Source organism: Acipenser ruthenus, chromosome 17 (assembly GCF_902713425.1).
Source record: "Acipenser ruthenus chromosome 17, fAciRut3.2 maternal haplotype, whole genome shotgun sequence".
In the NCBI taxonomy this organism is placed as follows: domain Eukaryota; kingdom Metazoa; phylum Chordata; class Actinopteri; order Acipenseriformes; family Acipenseridae; genus Acipenser; species Acipenser ruthenus.
In genome coordinates this window covers 3,203,807-3,227,897 of record NC_081205.1, presented here as the reverse complement: position 1 = coordinate 3,227,897, position 24,091 = coordinate 3,203,807, and the positions used below count along the sequence as shown (strand labels likewise).

Sequence of the window (24,091 nt, the reverse complement as noted above, 5' to 3'; positions counted from 1 at the left end):
TGGGGGGAAAATGTGAAACATTTTCAATGAAAAATATATTTGTGTCCAAAACCATACTTCTTCCAGCTATTTTCAATACTTGATTAATGAAAGGGTAGAAGACATTTCAGACATTGATATCTGAATGTTAGAAATTAAAGAAAGGTTCAACTCTACTACGATTAAGGAAGCAGTGAAACAATACAGAAACCATTGTTATATTAGGAACAGTGTTAACTTTTTTTAAGGATGCATTTCAATTTTGTAGTCCACGGTCGAACGGCTTCCGTATTGTAACTTTTCTAAGGATTGAAATACTGTACGTTTTTTTCGAAATCAGTCCGCTGAGGTGGGAGTGGTCATGTTAGTCCTCTTACGGCTACCGTACTTCCTGTTGCTAGGGGTTGCGGTTTGGGCGATTTTGTGAATACTGTGAATTAAACATTCACTCAGCATAATAATATTTTGATATTGTAAATAATATGAAAGTGAAAGAGAGAGCTACAGGAAAAGCTGAGTGTTTATAAAGTGTTCCGAGAGGCCTGGAGAGCGGCGGGGATGCGACTTCGCGATGGGAAACATTTTCGGCAGAAAGAGACGAACTCGAGTCACGGAGCAGGACCGAGCCGTGCTGGTAAGTGTCTATACAAAGATGTCAACAACATTAATACATGCTAAACACTAGGAAGAAATGGTTCTATTAATAGAACTGAAAATAGTAACCTGGTATCGCAGATGGGGGGGATAATAAATAAACATGGCGTTTGGATATTGGCAATACAGAACAAACAGATTTATAAAAAGTAGAATAGCAGCAGCAGTAGTAAGGACAGTCTTCAGGTATGCTGGAAAATCTCCTAAAATATTCTAAATATATCGGCTGCTGTGATATGTACGTCTAGTTTGAATAAGGCCTGAATTAGGCAGATTATACAGACAGTATGAGAGATTAGTCCAATCAGAGTGAGCGACTGAATGGGATCATATCATGGACAACACCATTTTAGCGGAATGAAACCACAAACAATCTCCGATTATTGTGAAAAGAAGAGAGACATCTAGGGAGAGACACATGAAAATACACTTTACATAGTAGTATGGAAACAGCTGTTAAAGGTTGCCCGTCAGCGTGCATTGATTGTTAAAGTATCATCGTTGTTTTTGTGTTTGTTTGTTGTATAAACTCGCTCTAGATCTTTATCTATTACGAAGTAGCTGTCATTATTATTGATAGATGCTGTAATATTGATCGTTTTTTTAGGAGCTCCCCAGTAAAGTTTCAAGTTCCAAAAGTGAAGCATTGATTGTCGAACCGGATCTGGGGCTGTCATGGTGAAAATATACAATTTTTCAATCTCTTTGGAATTCGTGTGACAAGAATTTTATGTACACTTTTTCATTGAGATCATACATGGAGAGGAGTGTCCTCTTTCAAATGTGCAACACAAATATGCGCCAAAACACAAAACCTCCAGTATTAAAAATGATTAAATAATAAAATAATTACAAGTATTGTTATTTTTAAATATAATATGTGGAATTTATTAATTTGAGAACAGTTGAGTTATAGATGTCTTTGTTATATTAAAGTCATTGACTTCTATTACTAGAAATCCTCAGTAGTTTTAGCTGCTGCTATAGATCCTCAATTTAAATATATAAATAAACCAAACATGTTGTGATTATAAAATAGACCACCCAAGGTCCTGAACTGGAAGAGCCACATATGACTACCACTTGTTTGCAGTAAAGAAGAGAGAATGATGAGTAACGTTTTCAGGTTTGTTACAGCCACCACATTTCTAATGGCTCTGTGTGAATATCCTCCCTTCCCTCCAGCAATTAAAGCAGCAGAGAGATAAACTGAAGCAGTACCAGAAGAGAATCAACCTGCATCTGGAGAAGGAGAGACTGCTGGCACGGCAGCTGTTGCGAGATGGAAAGAAACCGTGAGGCCTTTTCATTTTATATACAGTACTGTGCTATAGTGGTTAGAACAGCGCTCGGTCACTCTGCACTTCTGCTGTGGGAAAAAAAAATCAACTATGCTTAGAGAAGCATGAATTCAGTTGCAGATGTGATAATTATGTGTTTCATTTCAAAGGCACTGTGACAGTGTTCTAAGTCTTGATTTCTGTGTGCACTGCAGGAAAGCCCTGCTGCTACTTAAAAAGAAGAGATACCAGGAACAGCTTCTGGATAAAACAGAAAACCAGATCAGCAATCTGGAGCGCATGGTGAGGAGACGACTGGCCTGGGGCATACTGTGCCAGTCACAGAATTTGTTCATTTTCTTATTTTAATAAATAAAAATAAAAAATATATATAGCTTTTTTTCTACTTGTTTTCTTTAAGGTTCAAGACATTGAATTCGCCCAGATTGAGATGAAAGTCATTGAAGGATTAAAGATCGGCAATGACTGTCTAAAGAAGATGCACGAGGTACTGTGGGCACTTTTACTTTCTTTACGGATTTGTGAGGGGTGGGTGTTACATGCTGTATGTGTTTCATTTCCATTAGGATAACAGCATATTTACTTTTACTGTGGTTTTGGATCTGGGGGGAACTTGCCCAGGTAATCTGGTGGCAGTGATTATGCTGTAGTTGTTGCACCAGGATCCATATTTATTTCAGGTTTGTAAATGCAGTTTGTAAACTATCAGGTCACGCCAGAATGCCAGAGATGACACATGCAGTGTTTAGTTAGTGTGTGAATTGATGAATTCTGTGTGCATGAGTGTAGCTAGCCCAAGGACACAACAGATTCAACAATGCATTTCATTCGCATGACTTGATTCGACCTTGCTAGGGTGGGGACATAGTCTTATGGCTCTTTGCATTAGCCTTCAGAACAAAATGTCTCAATGAGCTTAAAGGATTAAAGCAAAATCTTATTGTACACTACAGCCCAGGGATTTCATTGCAGATAAGTTGTGCCTAATTATGTTTACCATGCAAGTCTCTTTTTCAGTTAAAAAATATATGTATATAATGTAATATAATGTAATATAATGATCCTGATCCTCAAAGTGACAGCCTTTAATAGAACAAATGTAACCTGCTTATATTTTCAGTTCTGTAAAATCAATCTGTGCTTGCTTCCAGGTTATGTCTATTGAAGACGTGGAGAGAATAATGGAAGAGACACAAGATGGAATAGATTATCAGAGGGTAAGTAACCCTAAGGGGTTTCAAATCTGGGTATTTTTGCAAATACCTTGGAAATAGGTTTGCAAGTTGTATAGAAGTCTTCACAAAAACTTTTTTTTTTCCCCCGTCTACGTAGCAAATAGACGAGGTGCTGGCAGGAAGTTTAACACAGGAGGACGAGGATGCTGTGCTGGCTGAGTTAGAAGCTCTTACTCAGGTCTGTGTCATTATTATCAGAGGGTGGGGTGTATATAACCTTCATCCTGATTGATTGAGGGTTGTTGAAGTGAGTCTTGATACATCATTACAAGTGACAGTGGACGAGACATTCAGCTTTCTGAGTTTGTTGTGTTCTTTGTTTTTTGTCGTCCTCTGTTGGGGTTGCACATACACATTTTTATTTAGTATACATCCGTCAGGGTTATCTGCTTTTTTTGATACCTTGTTTTATATGTTGTATGTCTTCTCATATTCCAATTGCGATGCATGTTTCTTGACAGGGAGAAGAGGAGGAGGAGGTGGAAGAGCTCCCGGAGGTCCCCACGGAGCCCCTCCCCAAGGTCCCAGACACAGAGCCAGGTACCTGCAAGGCTTCACACAACTGAGTCTCACAGTGCTCGCTTTATTCATGTTTAGCCACTGGAATAAGAACACTTGAACAGTTTCTAAAGCTGGCTTTCTGTTACTGGCACTTGCTGTTCTAAATTACGACGAAAAAGAATGCATTCAGTTCTTCAACAGTATTACATTTTATGTCTACAGTGTACAAGTTCAGAATGTGCTATTTATTCGGGAGAGGTGTTGGCCATGTGGGTTGGGAAGGAAAACATCTAAAGATAGTTCACCTCATTATAGTATTTACATTAATGTCCTTTCATCTTTTCTGTTTTGTCTTTCAGGAAAGGAGAGGGTCAAAACCAAGCCTCAACAGGAGCTTTTGGCAGCTTCATAACCAGCCTGCTTCTGTATCCATCTTCCCATCGCCCTTCTGTCTCTCTCCCGGATGTTCCTATTACCCCAACTTGTCTTTTTCTGGGGAAAGCCAGATTTTATTCTAGATTTGTTTTTAAGAACAGAAGTCTCACACTTCTGTATTTTCTGATTATGATTATGGCTTCCCCCATTTAGGACTTGACGGGTTTGTCTCCTTTGTGAAGGTGTTTTTAAAGCAGATGATAGATTTGAGTTTCCTAGAATGACATCAGCCTGTGAAACAGTGTCCATGTCACAGGTATGCTAATAATGACGATTCAGTGGGAATGAAAATTCAGAAATGTAACGGGCAAAGAACATTTAATTATGTTTTTAACAGCATTGAACTCACTCATTGTCTGCAGTTAATTAAAAGGCAATGGTAGTATCTAATCGTTGCTAACAAATATGTTAACGGAACTGTCATTTATCATATCAGTAATACAGCATGCCATGCAACTATGATTATTCTTCTCGGAGGAAGCTTTTTATGTAACGAGAAACAACAAAGTCTGGGAAAGTCCAAGAAAGAAATCTGTCAGCTATGCATTAAGCCCCCGGCCCTTCCCTCATAAATAACATATTTCATATTGCATCTGCAGCAGTCCAATTCTGTCTTCCTGGGAACATGTTCATAAAGCTGTGGTGCACAGGTGAATGCAAATTATTTACTGCCAAGTTAATTCTTTAGGAGTACTAACCACTTATTTTATTATAACAGACTGTATTAAAACACAATTCTAACAAGTGCAGTATCTCCACAGAGAACCACTAGGGGCCTCTGTTTCTAACACTCCTGGCTTTTATGAGTCAATAATTGACTCTGGAGGTGAGCTCTATGGGGAAAGAGCTCCACTGTTGCTGATAATTGCGTTGCCTACTTCGTGGATGTTAATGATCATATGACATTTGTTAAAGAAGTGCAAGTGATAATTAACCCACCATGGGGACAGAGCCTCATCCTCCCTTAAAAGGGCTATGCTGGGTCAATATACTCAAATACACGGTTGGGTTAGATTTCGTAAGCTTTTGCTCTGGTGCAGTTTGAATATCGCAAACTGTTTAAAAACATCTATCATAAAACAAACAAAAACTGACCTTGTAAGGTTGTCTTTTGTTTAGTTTTATAATACTTAGACCACTAGCTTCTATTTCCAATAATTAAACCACCGTTTTATGTATGATAGATTTTTTGCTGGATTCTGTTCTCAGTACTGATGTATTCTGATGCACTCCGACTTTGTCCAGGCCAGTAAGTTAAATTGTAGGCACAATTAATTGTAAAATAAAATAGGCATTTAAAAAATAAAGTAATGGTCACTAGCTAGTGCAAAACAGAGATGATGTTATGTAGCAGTTGGTTTAGCAATCCCTTTCAAAGAAAGCACAACACGTGCAGTCGGGCACCTGCATCTCTTAACATGCGTCTGGGTGAATGTGCGTTTGTATTTTATTATTGTAACCCAACTTGGCTCATGGAGGTTTCTCATCAATACTGTTCTTACTGAGTATACCATTATCAGGTCAGGTGTATGTTAGAAAACAGTCTAGGGGATGTCCGTTTTTTGGTATGCTGCAACAATAAAAGTATTTTTAATTGTTTCAAACAAGCATTGTGTGTGTGTGATTTAATGGAGTATGTTTAACATATATATTTTTTGTATTTTTTTATACTAGATATATACAATGTTGAACTGTCCTCAACCATCTTTAGATCACAGTAACAGAGCCCCTAACTTTCCATTCAGTCTGTGCACCTTTGTAACACAGTCTCCATCTCTCCAGAGATATGTTCGGTGCTAGTCTTTCTATTAAAATGAACCACAACAATTTCATTTTTAAGTAGCAGCATGGTATATGGTGGCTGTTACCAACAAGATGGCATTAAAAGAAAGTGAACCAGCCGCTCATTTTGTGATGCTAAAAGAATCTTCAGATTTGGTTAATGCTCCCAAGTGAAACCATGACCTTGGTCACATGATTCAAGACCTGGTCCATGACCGCTTTTATGAGGCTCAGGGTCTGATGAGGATATGATTTGGACTTCGATTACATTGATTAGCAAGCCCAGAATTGTTCTGGTTTCAATCACCATTGATAGGAATTCCCTGAATCATGCAAATAAAATGACTTAATTTCACATGTATTACATCTCAGCTTTTCCAGTTACTATCAAGCAAACCGTGACGGTACAACTGCAGCTTCAGGACTTTTCAAAACATGAATTTAAATGTAAATCGATAAATAACTGGGGGAAGAAAATGAAAAAAAACGGACCTTAAACCCCAAATGTATAAAATCTTAAAGAAAAGTAGTGATATGAAAAATATTGACACGAATGTAATCTTTAGCTTCCCCTTGCATACACAGAAACATGGATTAGTGTTCTTGCATTCATACCCACTAGAATGTGTATTATCATCTCTGCTTGTTCAGGTTTTTAAACTGGCTCTCGAGCGAGCACTGACATCACGACTACAGCTTATGAATTACAATAGGAGATTTCAACCTTTAAAAAAAACAATCGTAGGCAGGAACGGAAAATTTCATAACAATTATTCTTTATATGGAGCTATGAAAATGATTGTTAATGATATCCCGAGGGGAGACGACCGACACCCCACCTCCTCCACTCTGCCAGAACAGAGCCCCACTCCTCTCCACACCCTCACTCGTGCGTGGGTGATGATGCACATTCCGCCTACCTGCCTCTCAGCATCGCAGCTCTGGGTTGAGAACAGTATACTGTACAGAGCCTCCTCGTTATTTCACTGTGACACATAAAAAACAATGAAATAAAAGTGAAGGAGAATTTGTACAAGTTACAGCCAACGTGGACTAACCGTGAGTTATCATAATTCGTGAACTGTCGAATCATGAAATATCGAGGGGATATTCTGAACTAGTCTGTCCAAATCAGCTTTTTCCTGTTTTTTAAGAATGCATATTATTATTATTATTATTATTATTATTATTATTATTATTATTATTATTAATATTTCCCAAGAATGAGTTTTTTTTTCTCAATGTTTAAAGGTTTCTGGAGACATGGCAATAATAATAATAATAATAATAATAATAATAATAATAATAATAATAATAATAATAATAATAATAATAATAATAATAATAATAATAATAATCTCTTTAATAATCTCTTTAAATGAGCAAGAACCTAGATTGCTCCAGTAAAAACCCAACTGTTTAAATGGGTAATTGTATATAAAAAATAATGTGATATCTTGTAACAATTGTAAGTCGCCCTGGATAAGGGCGTCTGCTAAGAAATAAATAATAATAATAATAATAATTTAATTGCAGACTGATAAAAACAATGTTCCTCTAAAGAGACATCTGTCTGTTTGAACTGACATTTAAAAGAACACCTCTGTGAAAGCCTCAGCTGTATAAGCACAGACGATGTCTTGAGAGAGGTATAATGAAATGTTACATAGCTGTCTTTTTGTCAAAGCAAAGAGAGTCTTAATGATAACAATTGCATGCATCATCAAGTACTAAGTGTGGCTCAATTCTTTGCGGTCAGGAAGTTATGGGTCATTGCAAACTGACAAGATAATTCCCAGTAATCACTGGCACCTCACTGGGACACAGACCATGCAAACCAGCTGGCCACCGTGAGCCACTTCTTTACTTGCTAAGTGTCAAATTCAGGGCGTCCCTGGTTCACGGGGTCTACTGATTCTTCAATACTAGCAGTCACGTTGGTCAAGAGTCTCAGAACAAGTGACGCGAATGCCAGACTGAACACTCCCAAGCACGTGGCCAAATAGTCCCTAGGTTTGCAGAGTACATGTAGTGATCTCCACTGAAAACACGGAGAAAGACTTCCAGTTGAGACTTTGGTCTTTGAATTCTGTACGTTTCTTTCGGTATTACTGTCACCAATATGTTGACATTTCTGTTAGAGGAATCTTTCTCAGTGGACATGCTGCCCTTGTGACTGTCTTGAAGAATGAGGGTGTTTATTCATCTGGTACTGATATAAGATCACGGGGCTGTGCATCCTCGCTATATTGTATTGTACAGCACTGCTTACCTTCCTCGTCACCTTTCATTTCACTTCTGAGTAGAACATTTAAAAAGCAGGACTTCTGATTTGAGGTTATACGTGCTAAACACTGATAAAAACACCCTCAGAAATACATCGTCTAAATACTGCAAGAACACCTCGTCCTCTGTTACAATCGAGGTACAGCACACGCTGTGATTCTTCCCAGCTGTTCTGTCGTTTGATTTGAGCACAACAGCAATAGCAGAACAAACAGGCACATTCACTTTTAAACACCCATTTCTGGCCACCCAGAAATGTCACAAAATAAACGCCAAAAGCGTAAGCTCTAAATATAAACTGACAAAGGTTTACAGAGTATGGAGAAAAAAACCCGGATACCTTGGAATATAATCATTCGTTGTTTAGGAAAGTCAATTTATACAAAAGTATGTCTTGTATGGTGTCCAGTTTGTCTTTTACGTTCAGCAGAGATAATTCCTCACACTTGCAGTATGTTTCTGCAGTGTCGTGACGCTACAATGAAACTAAGGCATCCCTGCATCTGAATCGATCTGAACAGTGAATCCTCACTGAAAGACAGTATGGTGTTAATCGAGAAGGCCACCATTGGAACGGAGGTTTAGATAATGTTAAGTGCAAACACATTCTTGCTGCTGGTCGTTGAGATAAATCCCTGTGTTCGTCATAACCACCATCTAAAATAATAACATGACAAACGCTACCCCCGCTCTAGCACCTGTGTCAGGCTGCTTGCGGCTTAACACCGACTGACATGCACTTAACGTGTTTTTCACTGTGTCGCTGTGCAATCTGTATTCCTGCAGGGAATGATTTGTTTAATTGCTGAGTTATTACCATAGCCAACATAACACTTTGAGTGTTAGAGGTCAAATCTGATTACATTGAAAAGGTGCATTTAGTCAAGTCAACAGGTTGCAATGAAGCATGGTGACCACTAGAGGGAGTTCCTCTCAGAGTCTGGTCTGCGATTGTACTGTAATATAATATGCAAGACTAGTAAGAAATTGTGTAATAATATTACAATCACATGCACAGGCATTATTGCGATTTATTTTATAAATACCGTTTTAGTTTGCATTGTAACATAGGGTGGAGGAATGGGTTCGGAAAATAAAATGCACAGTTTATGCTACAGGGGGTGCCACATCAGCTGTCCAATTTACCAACCTCCAGTGTTACTTTGATGCCTGGCATGTTACTGGTTGAATAATTTGGAAAACTGTGAGGTGCGATATAATTATCGCTGAAGTCCAGTAATTAATATAACACGTGGTCCAATAACGCAATGTGGCCTAGTGGTTAGAGCTAAGGGACTGGGAGATAGTGTGGTGGTTAAAGCAGATAGAAGGGACCAGGGGCTTGAGGTGAGCGGCCAAGGTTAAGGGTGGGGTTACCTGTCAGAGCATTGCTAGTGTATTGTAGTGTAGTGTGGGACGACAGAAGCAAGGAAAGGGGGCGAGGATGTGAGAAAGACCAGCGAACTGAGAGGCGGGGCAGCAGACAGGTATGCGAGATGAGTGCAGTGATTGTGACGTGAACTTGAAGGGCTCGTCAGCGAATGAGCGGCGTGGATGGGCGGGTTTATATACAGGATCAGGTGCAGTGGGCAGGGGCCAATGGGCAGAGGGGCGGTGCTATGCTGGGAAGGTGCAGCAGTGTTAACTGACAGAAGCAAGGAGCTCGCTTTAGTGCGTGGGTTAGCAGCGTAGCTGTGAGTCGGGGTGCTTTATAAGAGCTGCGACTTCTAGTCTCTGTGCGCGCATATTTACTGTTCATCTCTTCTGCAATACCGTTTTATTATATCTCCAGTTTGTTGGGTAATTTCTCTGTAAGAAAGGGCTTGTCTATGGTTTTGACCGGATCCTCCAAGATGTCTCGTACCGAAGAGGTGCACCGTATAACGGAGAATGTTTATAAGGTAAGTCGCCGGCAGGTTCATACTAGTGGAACGAGCTAGTTCAGGTTGCTTCTAGTCAGTATTCTTTTCTGTGTTTGAATTGGGTATTAGAAAGGCGATTTCTCCTTTTACTTTTTAGGAAGATGTTTTATTTTTTGGTGGGTTTGCCACAGGTGTGACTGTCACACTATTTAGTAATTTTCATCTTGTGATTTTTTTTTTTTTTTTTAAAGGAATTAGCACTTAACAATTAAATCTGGATTCTTAAAAAAAAAAAAAAGAAGTTTGCTTATAATATTATAATATCCGCACTTTTATTTAGCAGTCGTATTTAATTAAAAAAAAAAAAAAAAACCTGTAGCAATTAATGTCTGATTCGTTTTTTGGTAAACAATACATATTCGAAATCATAACAGCAAAAAATAATGTCAATATCAATTCTAACACTGATGCACACATAATGATTGTAATCGTATTCTAAGTAAACGAGTCCAGTCGATACCGCCGCTACGATGAATACAGTGTGTGTGTTTGTAATTAATAAACAGGATTATTAAATCTGAAACAAGCTGTTTGCTTCTCGCTGCTCTGGGGGATTGTCGGCTCCTCAATAACAATTAATTCAAAGCTTGTCCGCAGTGGCCGGGACCGAAATGCTGAATCAGGACGAGCCCTTTGGTAACCGATTGTACTGCTCAGTCTAGATTCTTGACATTGTTGTTGCTGCAAGTTGTTAAGCTTAGTTTTAACACCGTTAATGCGGTGTGCAATTCCTGTCATTATTGGATCCAAGTTATACATAGGGTTTCTGATTCACTCTTTTACAATTCTATTCAGTAAATAGGCGCAGTCCTAACAGTCATCTGTTTTTATTTATTTATTTATTTATTTATTTATTTATTTATTTATTTCTATTGAATCATCCGTGTCTTGTAAGAACCAAGTAGATGTCTTCATTAGTACAGTAGCCTAAACGTTCAGAATGAGGTTTCTTATGGTTTTTACCTGTGTTAAATGTACTGTAGATTAGGGGGACCTTTCTTTACCAGCCCTCTTTACAACACTGACCTTCAGTTTAGTTACAATGGCAGGTATCGCTGGAGGCATTGCCCCTTCCACAACAGAACACGTTCAGGGAAATACCTTTGGATTATCAGTGACGTCAGGTCATGAACGTTCTTTCACAGTTTATTTATCTTGTGATGTTGATGTCATACCTTCCTTTTCGTATTTTTTTTTTATCTTCCTACCTTCTAAATTTCCACTTGGCTTGTTCCCCAATTAAAGGTAGTTTCTCTTTCTCATATATAGAAATGTAGTGTTCAAATTTTTTTTTTGTAATGCAACAAGCAATAGGTGTCAGATGGGCACTCTACTTTTTGACAGGTTCACTGTTAATCCTGACAAGCAATAGATACAGTAGATGGTTTTATGTATCATGTCTGCCCTTTACCATTTCCCTAAGATTCCCACATCCACAAGTGGCTCCTTCAGCACCCCACCTTCTCCCTACTCCCAGCTATTGTAAACCCCCACTGTACATCTGACCATGCGTGAACTGAAGAGCAGGAGAGATCTGAGTCAAAGCAGAATCAATATAAATGAAAGGCTAGTGAACTACCTAACAGTGTGTGTGGAGCAGGATCGCATGTTTTCACTGTACTGTAAAGACTTTCAGCAGATTATCTAAGCCACCTGATACTTCCCAGAATCGGAGACCATAGCAGCTTAGTGGAGGCTGTGTATCGTGGGACAGAGCGAGACTTGTGTCTGTTTTATGTGTGAAGGGAATTGCTGTGCCGGTGGTGTAGTTGGTGTAATCGGATAGTCTTCCTTGCTGGGGGGCATTGGGGGGCTAATCCGCACAGCTGAGTGATACAGTTTAGCGTGACCGGAGTACAGCAGGTCTGTTACCACCCTCCATTTCCATAACAAAGCCCTCCTTCACCGGCAGAAAATAAATCTCTGAAAGTCTGCCGAGTGCTCAGCCATAGCCTAACGAGCCAACTGGTTTATCTGTGTTGTACAGATGAACGGTTTTGAGCTGCAGATTTCTGCTCACAGAACCTAATGGAAAAACAGAGCGATTTGCAGGTGTGTCGGTTTTGGTGGTTTGTACATTTGACTGTAAGGGGGTAAAACTGCAAAAATACTGTGCAGAAAGTCATCTCCTTTTAGAAAGGACATTAAAGAATGGAGGAATGGAAAAGAGGAGGCATGGAATGTCTTGCACATTTAATTTTTTTTATTTCTGGTCCAATCTAAGATGTTGAAGACTTCTTGAAGGGATGTATTGTTAGTGATCTTCCAAGACGGTTCAGCGCGGCACAAAGCTCCAGACACACCTCCTGTGACTCTGGTGTTGCTGTTGGTTGGCTGTGCTCCAGAGCAGTCCCTGGGGCAGGATGAGCTGTTTCATGTTCTGCAGCTTTTACAAGTTCTATAGCCAGGCTGATATCTGCTTCCATGTAGAAGCTTGCCAGAGCCCTATAACCCTGTGCCAGAACTGTAGAGAAAGAGACTCCAGGGTTATTTAACCTTTGTGCTGGGGGTGTCCATGTACTCTTTGAAGTCCTTCCTGTGCTGGTTCCACCTTGGTAGGAGGTGCAGTTATTAGATCTTCAAGGAGCTGACTGCAGTTATCTGTGTTCGTTTGGAAGTGTGTGTTTTTTTAGAAATGGTGGGAAGGGAATGGCCTCATTTCTGGAAGGAGGTGCCGGACATAAGCAGGCTATGGCACAGTTTGAAGATGCAGATTCACGTTACAGCAATCCCTTGCCCAGAAGTTTCAGATGTTTGGATTGACTGACTCACTGAGTGAGTTTTTTTTAAACATTTGCTTACGTGTTGTAGGAGAAGCTTGGTAGTCACCTCTCTGTTCCATATTGTTGTGACTGGGTATGTACTTTAGAGGTGTAGTCTGCTCTGTTGATGTGAGTCTAAGAATGTGAAACGTCAGGGTGTGGCCGGCTGCTTGTTTAAGTCTGTGCTGTGCTGTATTGTAGCACCACTAAAGCTAATGAAGGGATTAGCTTCTGTTAACATGACAACAACAAAAACATCAAAACACATCGCTTCATTGCCTCTGGATCCTGATCTTTGTTTTTCCAAAAATCAATTTGCTGTAGTATAAAACACATGGAAATCTGTTGAGACAAAGCACTTTTGACATTGAGACTGGTCTGTATTTTATTATTTGTTTATTTAGCAGACACCTTTAACCAAGGCGACTTACAGAGACTAGGGTGTGTGAACTATGCATCAGTCGCAGAGTCACTTACAACTACGTCTCACCCGAAAGACGGAGCACAAGGAGGTTAAGTGACTTGCTCAGGGTCACACAATGAGTCAGTGGCTGAGGTGGGATTTGAACCGGGGACCTCCTGGTTACAAGCCCTTTTCTTTAACCACTGGAGCACACAGCCTCCTTATTTACTCAGACAAAGCACAGTTGACATTGAGACTGGTCTGTATTTACTCCAATAAACACTCATAACAGGACTATTCTATGTCTTTTACAGTGAAAAACAGTCCCAGTCCAGTCAACAAATGTTTCTACAAAAAAGTGTTTAAAATCGTTGCTGTATTTATGATTTTTGCTAATTCAATAAGGTTTTGAACAAATATAACTGCTGTATAAAAAAATCTTATTTGCTCAGAAAGAAGTTGCAACACTAAGAATAGAAATTGTTTGAACTGTACTATTCTGGGAATGCTGTAACACTGAAGGAATTCTTCTCTGTTGCTATGGCTTTGGAGAAGAGTTTCCTAGAATAAATAAACAGGCGTTTCACACTCAGGGCTGGGTCTTTCTTTCTTCTAATAACAAGCTGTCTGAATCGGGGATGCCTGCCACTTCTCCTTTGTGATTGCTTCACTTTTTGTTTAGACCAAATAAAAGGGAGACCAACACTGATGGTATCCTAGCAACACAAACCAGCTGTTTTCTTGCAGAGTCAGTGTCAAAGTTCTGCAAGGGGAGGGGCCAAGGAGCTACAGTAATGAGTTTGGAATTAGGGGAGCTTTCTGATCTTCATGGAAAGTCTGTGTTTCTGCACAGGAATGGAATGGCATGCTCTGCAAATTGCAGCTGAGAAATATTTAGTGAGGTTTTGATTATACAGCTTTATCTAATATTATACTGTATGTGACTTTTTATTTATTACAATGAAGAGACGTATCCCCCTTGTGTGTTTTGATTGGACATGTTTGCAGTAAGTATTCTTAGTCAATGTTGCTGTATACACCTTGCCGGTGGATACTAACTATATTGGTAACAGGCTCAAGTTTCTACTCAATTATCCACTTGGGGAAAGCACCACTAGAGATAATGAGATCTTCAGATGTGGGAGAGAGTGAGAGCACAAGTGAGAAAGAAAGAGATGCAACGAATGAAATGAAACTCAGTCCGTGGCAGGATGTACTTGTGTTTAAAGGTGTTGCTGGATGCAGAATAGTCTCTGGGAATTATGTGCAGATTGAGAGACCAGTTTGAATAGATTACAAATAATTCTGAAGATTGTAGCGCTCTGAAACAAGCTGAGAGTTATGGGTTAAGCAATAGGCAGTTAGTAAGTTAATTAGCAAGGATTGAAAGGACTGTAAAACAGGAAATATCTGCAATCCACTTCATTTTGCTGATGTCTCACTATGGACATATTTACAGCAACAAAAATGTTACCCATGTAAACTATGCATATACTGTACAGTATATATATACCGAATTCAGTAATTATGCTAATATTGAGGCATGTGGATTTTGCAGATTTTTAATAAGAGTGAAATTAGTGAATATTTCTTGCCAGCAAACATTTGCATATACACAAGAGTTGAGGAAACAGAGGTAGCATTGGGGGTCACATCTGACTGTCCTTTATTGTAATTCTGAAAACCTACAGTCTGTCTGTGTGTGAATGAGAAGGGGAGAGTGAGTGAGTGAGTGAGTGGGTGGTTGGGTGGTTGGGTGGTTGGGTGGGAGGGTGGGAGAGTCCTCTCTCACTGCTGGGGCAGGCAGCCTAGAGGCTGGAAGCAGGGAGATGGGAGGTAGCCTGCCTTGATGAGAATGCTATCCATTTCGATAGGTGCCCCCTAATTATATCACGAAGCTGCTTGAGACTCCACTGTACCATTTTAATTAAAGTGGAGGAGGCGGGTTTGCTGCTGTCACTGAGTGCTCCCACCTCTCCTATAATTACAGTGCAGCCCCCAGACCTTTGATTCACAGGGCTTTACTGTGGTGGGATCACAAAGGAATGTGAACGTACAACAAATTAGTATGATCTGTCGATTTCTTAAAGAAAATCTAGTAGTCTAATGTATCTGCATGAACTGACAAGCACCCCAGTCATTTATACAGCAGTGTTTTAGAAATGTTACACAGAAGGGCCGGCTGATCTTGAAAGTACAGTATTGTATCCAGCAGTAAGTGGGATTCCCTGGAGAGAAGATATTGAAGAGGCTGACCCTGGAAGTTATATCTCACCTTGCACTAATTAACTGGGAAGTGGTGTGTAAATCTCTCTACAGTAAGGGACTGTACTGGTCTGGAGTCCACAGAAATAATGTGATTTCTATTAACATGGCTGGCTTGAAAAACTACATTTTTGGAAAATTTCAATTGTTAAAATTCCCCTAGGAGAAATTGCACTGTTTCAGCTAGAATCAAAGGTAATAAATACATCTTATCCAAATGGATAAACAAGAACAGTGTTTTGTTTGTTTTTTGTTGCAAAAAATAGAAGTGCTGAGCTTTATGCCAACAAACAGGTTTCTACAGATTTCTGGTTTGACCCGAATCCTGCGTTGGAGGGTGTGCAGCATTGCTTGTGTGTCGCCAGAACAGCTGCAAAGTGCTGCTGGGGGAGGAAAGCAGAATTTGAGTTATTTTTATGCTTCTTGCTAATACAGGGGGTGGGACGGTATTGAATCAGGAGGTTAACATAATTTATCAGCTGCATCATATAGTAATTAAAAGGAGTCATGTTGTTATTTTTACTGTGCAGCATGTGTGTTCAGCAGTCTGTGCTCTCATTTTCACTCTCCCTTTGTTTCCAGACTTCCCCTGCTTGGCAGGGAGCGCAGGATTTTTCTCTTTCACTCTCTCTCACTTCCCCTCTCAGTGTCCCACTCCCCTCTGTCTTCTGATGACCCTCTCCATCTCGCCTCTCTCTCTGCTGCTGACTGAGGAACGAACACCCCAGAGCCCAGCACCGAGTGCCTCTGTCCATGGCTGCATAACTCCCGCTGTCCATGATGGGTCTCCGCTGTCTCCAAGTCCATCGCCTTGAGTGGCTGGGCACTTCACCCTCCCATTCCCTTCGCTCTAAATTCTAGACCACACTGCCTTCTCTCTCGCAGTCTGTAAACAGTTAATCACACAGACTCAATTTATGGTTTATTGCAGTGAATTTGCTATTCCAGAATAAATCTATAGTAGTTGATGCATTTAGATTGCATACTTGGCCCGAGGACAGTATTTGCTAAGCAGTCCCAGAATGCCTCTTTCTCCCGTTTGTTCGTTCATTTTTTTTTTTTTTTTTTTTTTTTTAATGTATAATTGTGATGTAAACTGTTGCTTGGCAGGAGTACTGTGCCATCTGAGAAGATGCCTAGCCTCCAGCGTATCCAATCCACAGACAAGCCCGAAAGTCCTTGGCAATAAACATCACTTTGTGTACCCGGTAACTAGAGTAAATGGGTGTGCCACCTGCCAGTGTTAACCTGCATGGTGTGAGGCTTCAGTGTGTGTCAGCGCTGCACTATCCCAGGTATGCGTGTGACTGGGCGTTTCTCTTTTTACAGTATTTGTAGGAACAACAACTGCTGACCTGAAAATCCACTCTGAAGAATTGGCTTCAACTTTTGGATGAAGTAGTAATAGAATGGATTTTCTATTTACAGTGGACTGCTTTTCTGTAAATAATTACGCGATTTCTCTGACTGGCCCTCATTTGCAGTGCAAAGTTACATACTGTACAGCAGCTGCTATAGTAAGTAGCACAAACATAAGCAGTACTACCTCAATATTATTGTATAGTATAGCTGTAATAACATTCCTGTGTTAAAATATAGTTACTCTTATACTATAGCACAGTGTTAAAGTTTAGCTGCAGTGGTTGGTAATACTGAACCTTGCCATATGCTGTAGTACAGGTTCTAGCACAGAATGTCTACACCCCTCACAAACGGGTGGCTGTTTTGGCACGTCCTCCGACAGCTTTCACAAGTGTTGAGTTCTTAGGATTCCTGTGCATTGACTGCCAGCTTGAACCTCTCTATCTGTGTGGGTAATTGGTAACAGTGGGAAAGGCTCAACAGAGCTTGCATTGCTTCTGATATAAGACTGATGGTGTGTCCAAGTAGTGTCTTTATTTATTGCACAGAATAGGAAGGTGGTAATATAAAACAAAATAAAACCTCGCCAAATCACACACCATAACGTAAGAAATAATGTAATTCAGATTTTAAAGTCTAAATAATTCAGTAATGTTGGGTAGGTGTTTGTATAAATGAGTCAGTTCTTTTGTTTTGTGGTCTTAGCAGCGCTTAAAAGTGCATGTGTGTGAGTGAAGCGACTGATTTCACCACATTGTCCTGATGATGGCATGTACGGATGTTCTGAACGTGCCTCTGCTTGAAGCTGGAGCTACAAATTCCGGGTTTGTAATTTCTGCAGGTGAGCCAGTTTTGTCTGGTTTTAAATTTTGGTGTTTATGCTCTTAATGAAACTGGTTCCCCCAGCGCTATGAGCATTATGTAAATTCAGAGTAAAAAATAAATAAATAAAAAATTAAAATCTATGGGACTTAACTAGTGGCATCTCTAGCAATCCCAGTAAAAACCATGAACTAGCTACTCTCTCCATTAGCTCACAGTGGAACCTGGAATGGATTAGACTACTATGCAATGAGAGTCTTGTGTTCCCATATCTCTTGTGTCCTGCAGAAGAAAGGAGAGGGCTCTGCAAAAAAACAAAAAAAACAAAACATAAGTATAGAAGTCTTTGCTACGTTTCTGTTTTAGCACCTCTATGCTAATGGGTGTGTGTTAAAAGTTATGGATAAGCCCATCAATTTGGAGCTGAATCTCTTCCACAGCACAGCACACATGCCTGTCTCAACCTGCAGAAGAGTCAAGGGAACAGTCTTTTAATCGGCGTGTGTATTGTCGGCCCAATGCAATTTCCAAATGCATGTAAACAGGAAAATGGCTCAAATCTGCTGTGTATTACTGCCCGCTGTGTGACATTGTGTGCTGATTTATAATTTAATGAATGTGCCTTAACATGGCGTGCTAATTCAGAAATGAGCCCCAATCTCAGAGCAGCGTTGTGTTCCAGTGTGGTTGGTGGAGCTGCTGCTACCCTATGGCAGTGTGATGTACGAAGGAGAAAAATAAATCCTTACATCGACCCTCATGAAATACTTTAGTTGGGAGTGGAAACTAAAAAAAACTTATCTGGGCTCTTCTGTTGAAAAGCCTTTGTCAATCTTCACATTCTCTACACGACCGCACCTTGCCAGTAATGCTGCATTGTTTCAACTCCAGACTTCCTGTTTGGTTTTGAATAAAAACACATTTTTAATTTTAGAATTGGTTATGCTACTTGCATTTCATCTGTTTCTTCCTAATATTTAAGCTTTTATGTGAAAGGCAGTTACATTACAGTGCATGGCTGTCAAATTGCAGTTCCCATGCACTGTAGCTTCAGTGCTGCCAAGCTGCAGTTCAGGAGGGTGAAGTAGTCAAACTGCATTCTCTCGACACCGTGTATAATGTAGAGCTGTTTCACTGCAGTGATAGATGGATTATCTCTATTATGTGTTCTTATCAAGGCTGTTAATGCCAGGCATGCCATTTATAAAACTTCTTCAGTGTATCTTTTAAAATGTACCAGTTTGAATTACACATCTTAAAGTTTATCGTTTTTACTCCTAGCCCCGAGCGCTAACCCTACCATACCAGCTTGGTAATTCATTCTGAAGTATTCTGAAGTATCTCTTCAAAGGGACCCGACTTCAGAAAGGATTTAAATCTGCGAAGGACGTGTTAAATAAGGTTATAAAACTAAACAATGCAAATAAAAAATACAGTTTTGTTTTTAAAGGAGGAATTTCCTTTTAAGGAAGTTTTTATCTCCTCTTTGTCTTCTTTCAGCGAACTGCTGTCGTCAAACTAATTACCATCGACGTTGGCTGCTCCTCCCAAACCAGATATCTTGCTAGTGTGTGTTCTTGCATAATCCAGTGGAATATATTATACTGTATATAAATAGCTTCACAGCATATCCCAGCGGTGTTGACTCGCTGCGAATTGTATTCTCCTTCCAGATGGACACAGGCATTGAGAGGCTGGAAGGCACAATTTAAAAGCCTTAGGGCCATATTTGGTGTTTGGGAACCTATATTCGTTTGTATTTTAAAAATGTCACCAAATTTATTATTATTATTATTATTATTATTATTATTATTATTGCAGGTTGCGAGTGGGGTAACCCTGGGTTTTGCAGCACAAAAGCTTCCTAACCTAATATCTGATTGACCTGGACCAGACTGAGTTTAGGAAAATTCCTCTTTTACATGTAAAGAATATAAAACAGGAGGATTTTGTAAAGAGATCTGGAGCACTAGTTGGAATGCCATTAGTGAAGGTTGAGTGACTAATAGAGGCGGTTCAGGAGTGGCACGCCACAGTATAATGCTGTGTTTCATAACAAGTGTGTGAATAATATCTGCACCTGTTGTACTTGCTTTACCAGATGCTAAAATAGACTTTTAAACCCTTTAATCCAAATAATAATATATGACTTGTACAGGTGCACTAACCACTAGGCCCCACTGCTTCCCTCACAGCCCCTCTGCTCTAGCCCCTAAGCTACACTGCTTCTCTCCCATTCCCTATTTGTAACCACCAGACCACACTGCTTGCCTTCTGGTCACTCGGCTGGAACCACAGCCACACTGCCACCATCTCAGTCTCGATTCTCTTAACTACTGGGTTAAACCGCTTCCCTGGCCTTAACCTCTACTATATTCATCTGTCTTTCCTTCAGATCACTCTGTACTATGCTAGAAAAGCAATTACATTGCTGAGAAGAATCCTGACATGTGTAGATGAGCAGTGTGTAGGCGAATGGTGCCTGCGGGCTGAGTAAGCCGTAACTGGTTGGAGAAGGGGGGACGGGGGGACGGGGGGACGGGGGGACGGGAGGATGGGGGGGGGCGTGCGTCGCCTCCCCTCTGTCTTTCGTGCCTCAGTTCTGTGTGGGAGTAATTTCTGAATGAATCCGGGCCCTCGTACGCGGGGGCTGTGTGCTTGCAGGGGATGCTAATGCAAAGGCTTGTGCCTGCCTCTGCCTCTGCTTCTGCCTCTGCTGACAGAACCTGCTATTTCTGTTACAGTCCATCATGGAGCAGTTCAATCCCTGTCTGCGGAACTTCGTTGCCATGGGGAAGAGCTACGAGAAGGCACTTTCCAGTAAGTGTTTTTTTAATAATACTTTTTTTTTTCTGTCTAAATGTATCTCCACTGCCAGGCAGTTGGCAAACTCCCTGACTGCAGCAGCACTTGGATCTACTGATTTTTATATATATTTTTTTTTAATTCATTATGTATTTTTTTTTAAAACTGGCTAACAAGAGCCAGGATTCTTGCATTGGGAATTGGAGGGACCTATCTGTCTTTATAAAAATACAAATCCGTACAGAGTGTCCTGATCTAATTGAATGACATTCAGTGCTATTATACAGTTTATATATAGCAGACACGTATCCCAAAGTGCTTGCTGCTTTGAAATATGTGCACTGCACAGTATGTTCTGGTTGGCTATATTCTACTGTCCTCCGCTGCAGTAAGACGGCATTAAAGACCACCCCCCTGAAATATGGGACAAGGGTCTTGAGGGAATATCCCAGTTACATACATTTCTTAAATATATCCTATAAAAGATAGAAAATAACGCTATACACATGATTCAGGGGGATACATAATGAAAAACAAGTGAAATTTACACAATTCAACTACATCTGAAGAGGGCAAACTATGCGAGGACCTGTCTCTCTGTCGTACGTGGGAAAGGCACTGGAATGGAGTTTGATCTTTCACTAAATACAACTCATACATTGCATGTGATCTCCTTGAGGGGGTACAATTCAGTTCCAGATGCTATCCCATGTTAAAGATGGGGATGGGAGAGGGGATGCTTGGGTGTGGCAGAGGAAAGAGGAGGTTTAATATTTCACCTAGCAAAATATCAAAGGGATCATCACATCCAGAGAATTTTTAAAGAGGGTTTACAGCTAATGAAACAAATCTTATTAATAAATCTCAGCTGCCATGCACTTCAGTTGGCCATGTACAGTAGGGGAGTTTTGAAAGCAACACGTGTTTTAACAAACATGTACAGTAATTGTCATTTGTAAAATGTAAATCTGGTCGGACACAAGGTTACAGAAAGCTCTTGGGTTGCATGGTCGCCCAGATCATTGCAGTGTCTTTGGGATCAAAGCATGTCATTGGCTGGGAAGAAGCTAGTTGGTTTAGAACATAAAGGAAAGCATTAAAGGGCTGGTGGGAAAACTTCTCTTCATCCAACAGACCAAGACAGGCAAACCTGGGAGCTTTATTCAACCGACTTTTGTATAATTCTTATATATATAAAAATGTGCATTCGCTATAACATGCGTTTTCCTTCAAAACTGCACACATGAGACCTGCATAGTGAAGTGCATGACAGGGAAGATTTACATATCAAAGCAATTCATAAAACCGTGCAATAAAAACATTTGTGTTGTAGCTTCTTTCAGTTGGTCAATAACCCCTTTGCTGGCTTGCAGTTGAACGGCTTGAATTTTTTTTTTTTTTTTTTTTTTTTTTTTTAAATGGACAAACTCCTGAGTTTATTTGGGAGCATTGCGCCATAGCTCCTGGAATGCTTAGCAACCCACAAAAGAAAATATTTGACCTCTTCTTGAAAACGATCAAGATGGACTTTTGGTGGTGGTCTTTTGTTCTCTATCCAGAAGCTATTTCCCCTGGGTTATGCTGCTTTGGGATTTGGTGGTCCTAACTCCTCTGATGTAGCCCTTGGTGGAAAGCTACACAAAGAACAGCAAAAGAAAACTGAGTTAGACATTCGAAAGGAAGAGAAACGAGATTCATTTTTAGTGAGGGACATCTTCCCATGTAAATAATCCATTGCCGCACCCAGCGCCTTCAGCACCAAGACTTAAAGCAAATAGAAAATGTTTGAGATTGTGGAAGGATTAAGTGTTTCTAGCTGATACATAGCAAAATCCAGGGTTTGGCTGAGCAGCTGTACCAGATATAGTAAGGTACATCTTATCACAGTACATACAAGGAGGGACGGGTTTAGGAAATTATTTACCTAGTTTGTGACTGAGCTAGTTCAGGATTGAGGTTCAGTAGTGAATTAATAGGAAGGTAGTATGTTTGAGCAGCTCACTGGTAAGAGTGCTGGGCTGCAGCGTGGAGGGTATTGGGTTTGAGTAGCTCAGTCGCTAGAGTGCTGGGCTGCAGTGTGGAATAGCACAGTAGTAAAGGTGCTGAGAATGGTGTCTGAGGACAGTAGTAGAAGAGTTGCACATTGTTTCTTCCTAGTTTAGTTATTTCCTTGCCTTCAGGTTTTTAATCCCCTGTCCTCATCACAGAATTGAGGAGATTTAGCCACAAATCCTCCTGAAGTCAGGCTAACAGATTTGGAGTTGCCTCTGGACACCAGCAGAGTACTGTTTCCTTCAAGGAATCCTTTCCAATCCTGTATTTAGGTGTGAATCATCTAAAGCTAATACATTTATTTTTGTATCGTCGGCTCCATCATAGCAATTAAAACAAAGTACAGCAGTAAGTAATGCCCTTGTGCTGCACACCAAGTTTCACCATCTAGCCTTGAATGCATTTAATGCCACCACTATAAACTGAATTGCCCAGCCCTACATTGGGCTTGAGATGGAAGGCACAATGCACAGTAGCAATCCTGATTACTTTGTTGTTCTGTGGCAAATTGAAGGATGACGTCCATCAAGAAAGACATGCATATGGTTCCTTTTAGGGTAGCTAGATTCTGCTCTTTATAAGATGTTGAGGAATCGACGACCCAGGGTTCATTTCCACAGAAGCAGCATGGGATTCCCAAGTGACCACCTGGTGTGTTTTGTTGGAGCAAACAGACGTCATTGACATTTCGATAAGTGGAGCATCGTTTAACATTTACACCGTCCGTCAATAACCTCTTTGCAAATGGCAAACGGGAAGATAAAAACACTTTACCTTCCAGTTGCACATGTCAATAAGTTCATTCATGACACTTGATGACCCATTGATTTTTATTTAAATTCTCTAACTATATCGTTATAACTTCTAATTTTGTTAACTGCAAAAGTTAAGTCTAAATGTAAGTGTTATTTCTGCAAATATAGCCCTACAGATTATTTTACGACACCTCAATATAAAATAAGAAACTGAAGCTCCATTCACTGTGTTGAGCTTAATAGCCAGTGTGAATTTTCACTGGTCTGGTTTACAACTTGACCGTACTCAAAATAGGATGTAGCAGTTTGTATCCGAAACAAAGGATTTCAATTTATTTCTGTGGAATATTATTTATTTATTTAATGTATCAAATTATTTTAATCCAGCTTGTGTTCTGGTTTTGATTTTTTTTTTTCAAAGAAAACGTAATTTGGTTCTTAATGGGTTAAAACAGAAACTCCCGATTTAACAGTTTTTAACTGAAGGTTGCTGCAGAGTCCTCGGCTGTCTGTTTGTTTATTAACTACCAAGAGCACAGGACAGTCTCGCTGCGCCACACTAGTAATGTTTCACTCTCACATCCAGCTGACAGCACTGTTTTTTTTTCTCTGCAAAATGTGTTTTAACTGAGTGTCTTGTAAAAGCTCTTACTTATGAGGACTGATGTTATTTCGCTAGGCAGCACAGTAGGTATGCAGCTCACAGGTAACAAACCAAGGCAAAGGTTCTCTCTGGAGTCCCAATTATAAGGCCCTTCAACTGATGCACT

The 24,091-nt window shown here is 40.1% G+C and overlaps 2 protein-coding genes across 10 annotated transcripts in view; both read left to right on the top strand.

Annotated features, from left to right (window-relative positions):
* Positions 1-333: 333 nt before the first annotated feature.
* LOC117423059 (charged multivesicular body protein 6-like) lies at positions 334-5,712 on the top strand. The gene is made up of 8 exons (XM_034038448.3): positions 334-613; positions 1,819-1,928; positions 2,129-2,216; positions 2,335-2,421; positions 3,086-3,151; positions 3,267-3,347; positions 3,631-3,709; positions 4,030-5,712. Exons 1-8 carry the CDS (start codon positions 551-553, stop codon positions 4,080-4,082), a joined length of 627 nt encoding a protein of 208 aa, XP_033894339.3. The 5' UTR covers positions 334-550; the 3' UTR covers positions 4,083-5,712.
* A 4,069-nt stretch (positions 5,713-9,781) lies between these two features.
* LOC117423383 (brain-specific angiogenesis inhibitor 1-associated protein 2-like) overlaps positions 9,782-24,091 on the top strand; it is a 52,012-nt gene continuing 37,702 nt past the window's right edge. For all 9 annotated transcript variants that reach the window (XR_009307541.1, XM_034039050.3, XM_058989801.1 and 6 more), the window contains exons 1-2: positions 9,782-10,074; positions 20,454-20,529. Coding sequence is in view for 8 of the 9 variants with exons in the window: in XM_034039050.3 (XP_033894941.1) it covers positions 10,003-10,074; positions 20,454-20,529 (148 nt within the window). In the remaining variant the exon portion in view is untranslated. The remainder of the gene's footprint in view (positions 10,075-20,453; positions 20,530-24,091) is intronic.

Bases quoted from the DNA above. Each gene is read 5' to 3' on its own strand.
- LOC117423059 (XM_034038448.3), top strand. From the start codon at position 551: ATGGGAAACATTTTCGGCAGAAAGAGACGAACTCGAGTCACGGAGCAG. The intron at 2,422-3,085 runs GTACTGTGGGCA...GCTTGCTTCCAG, and splicing joins GTCTAAAGAAGATGCACGAG to GTTATGTCTATTGAAGACGT. The intron at 3,152-3,266 runs GTAAGTAACCCT...CCGTCTACGTAG, and splicing joins ATGGAATAGATTATCAGAGG to CAAATAGACGAGGTGCTGGC.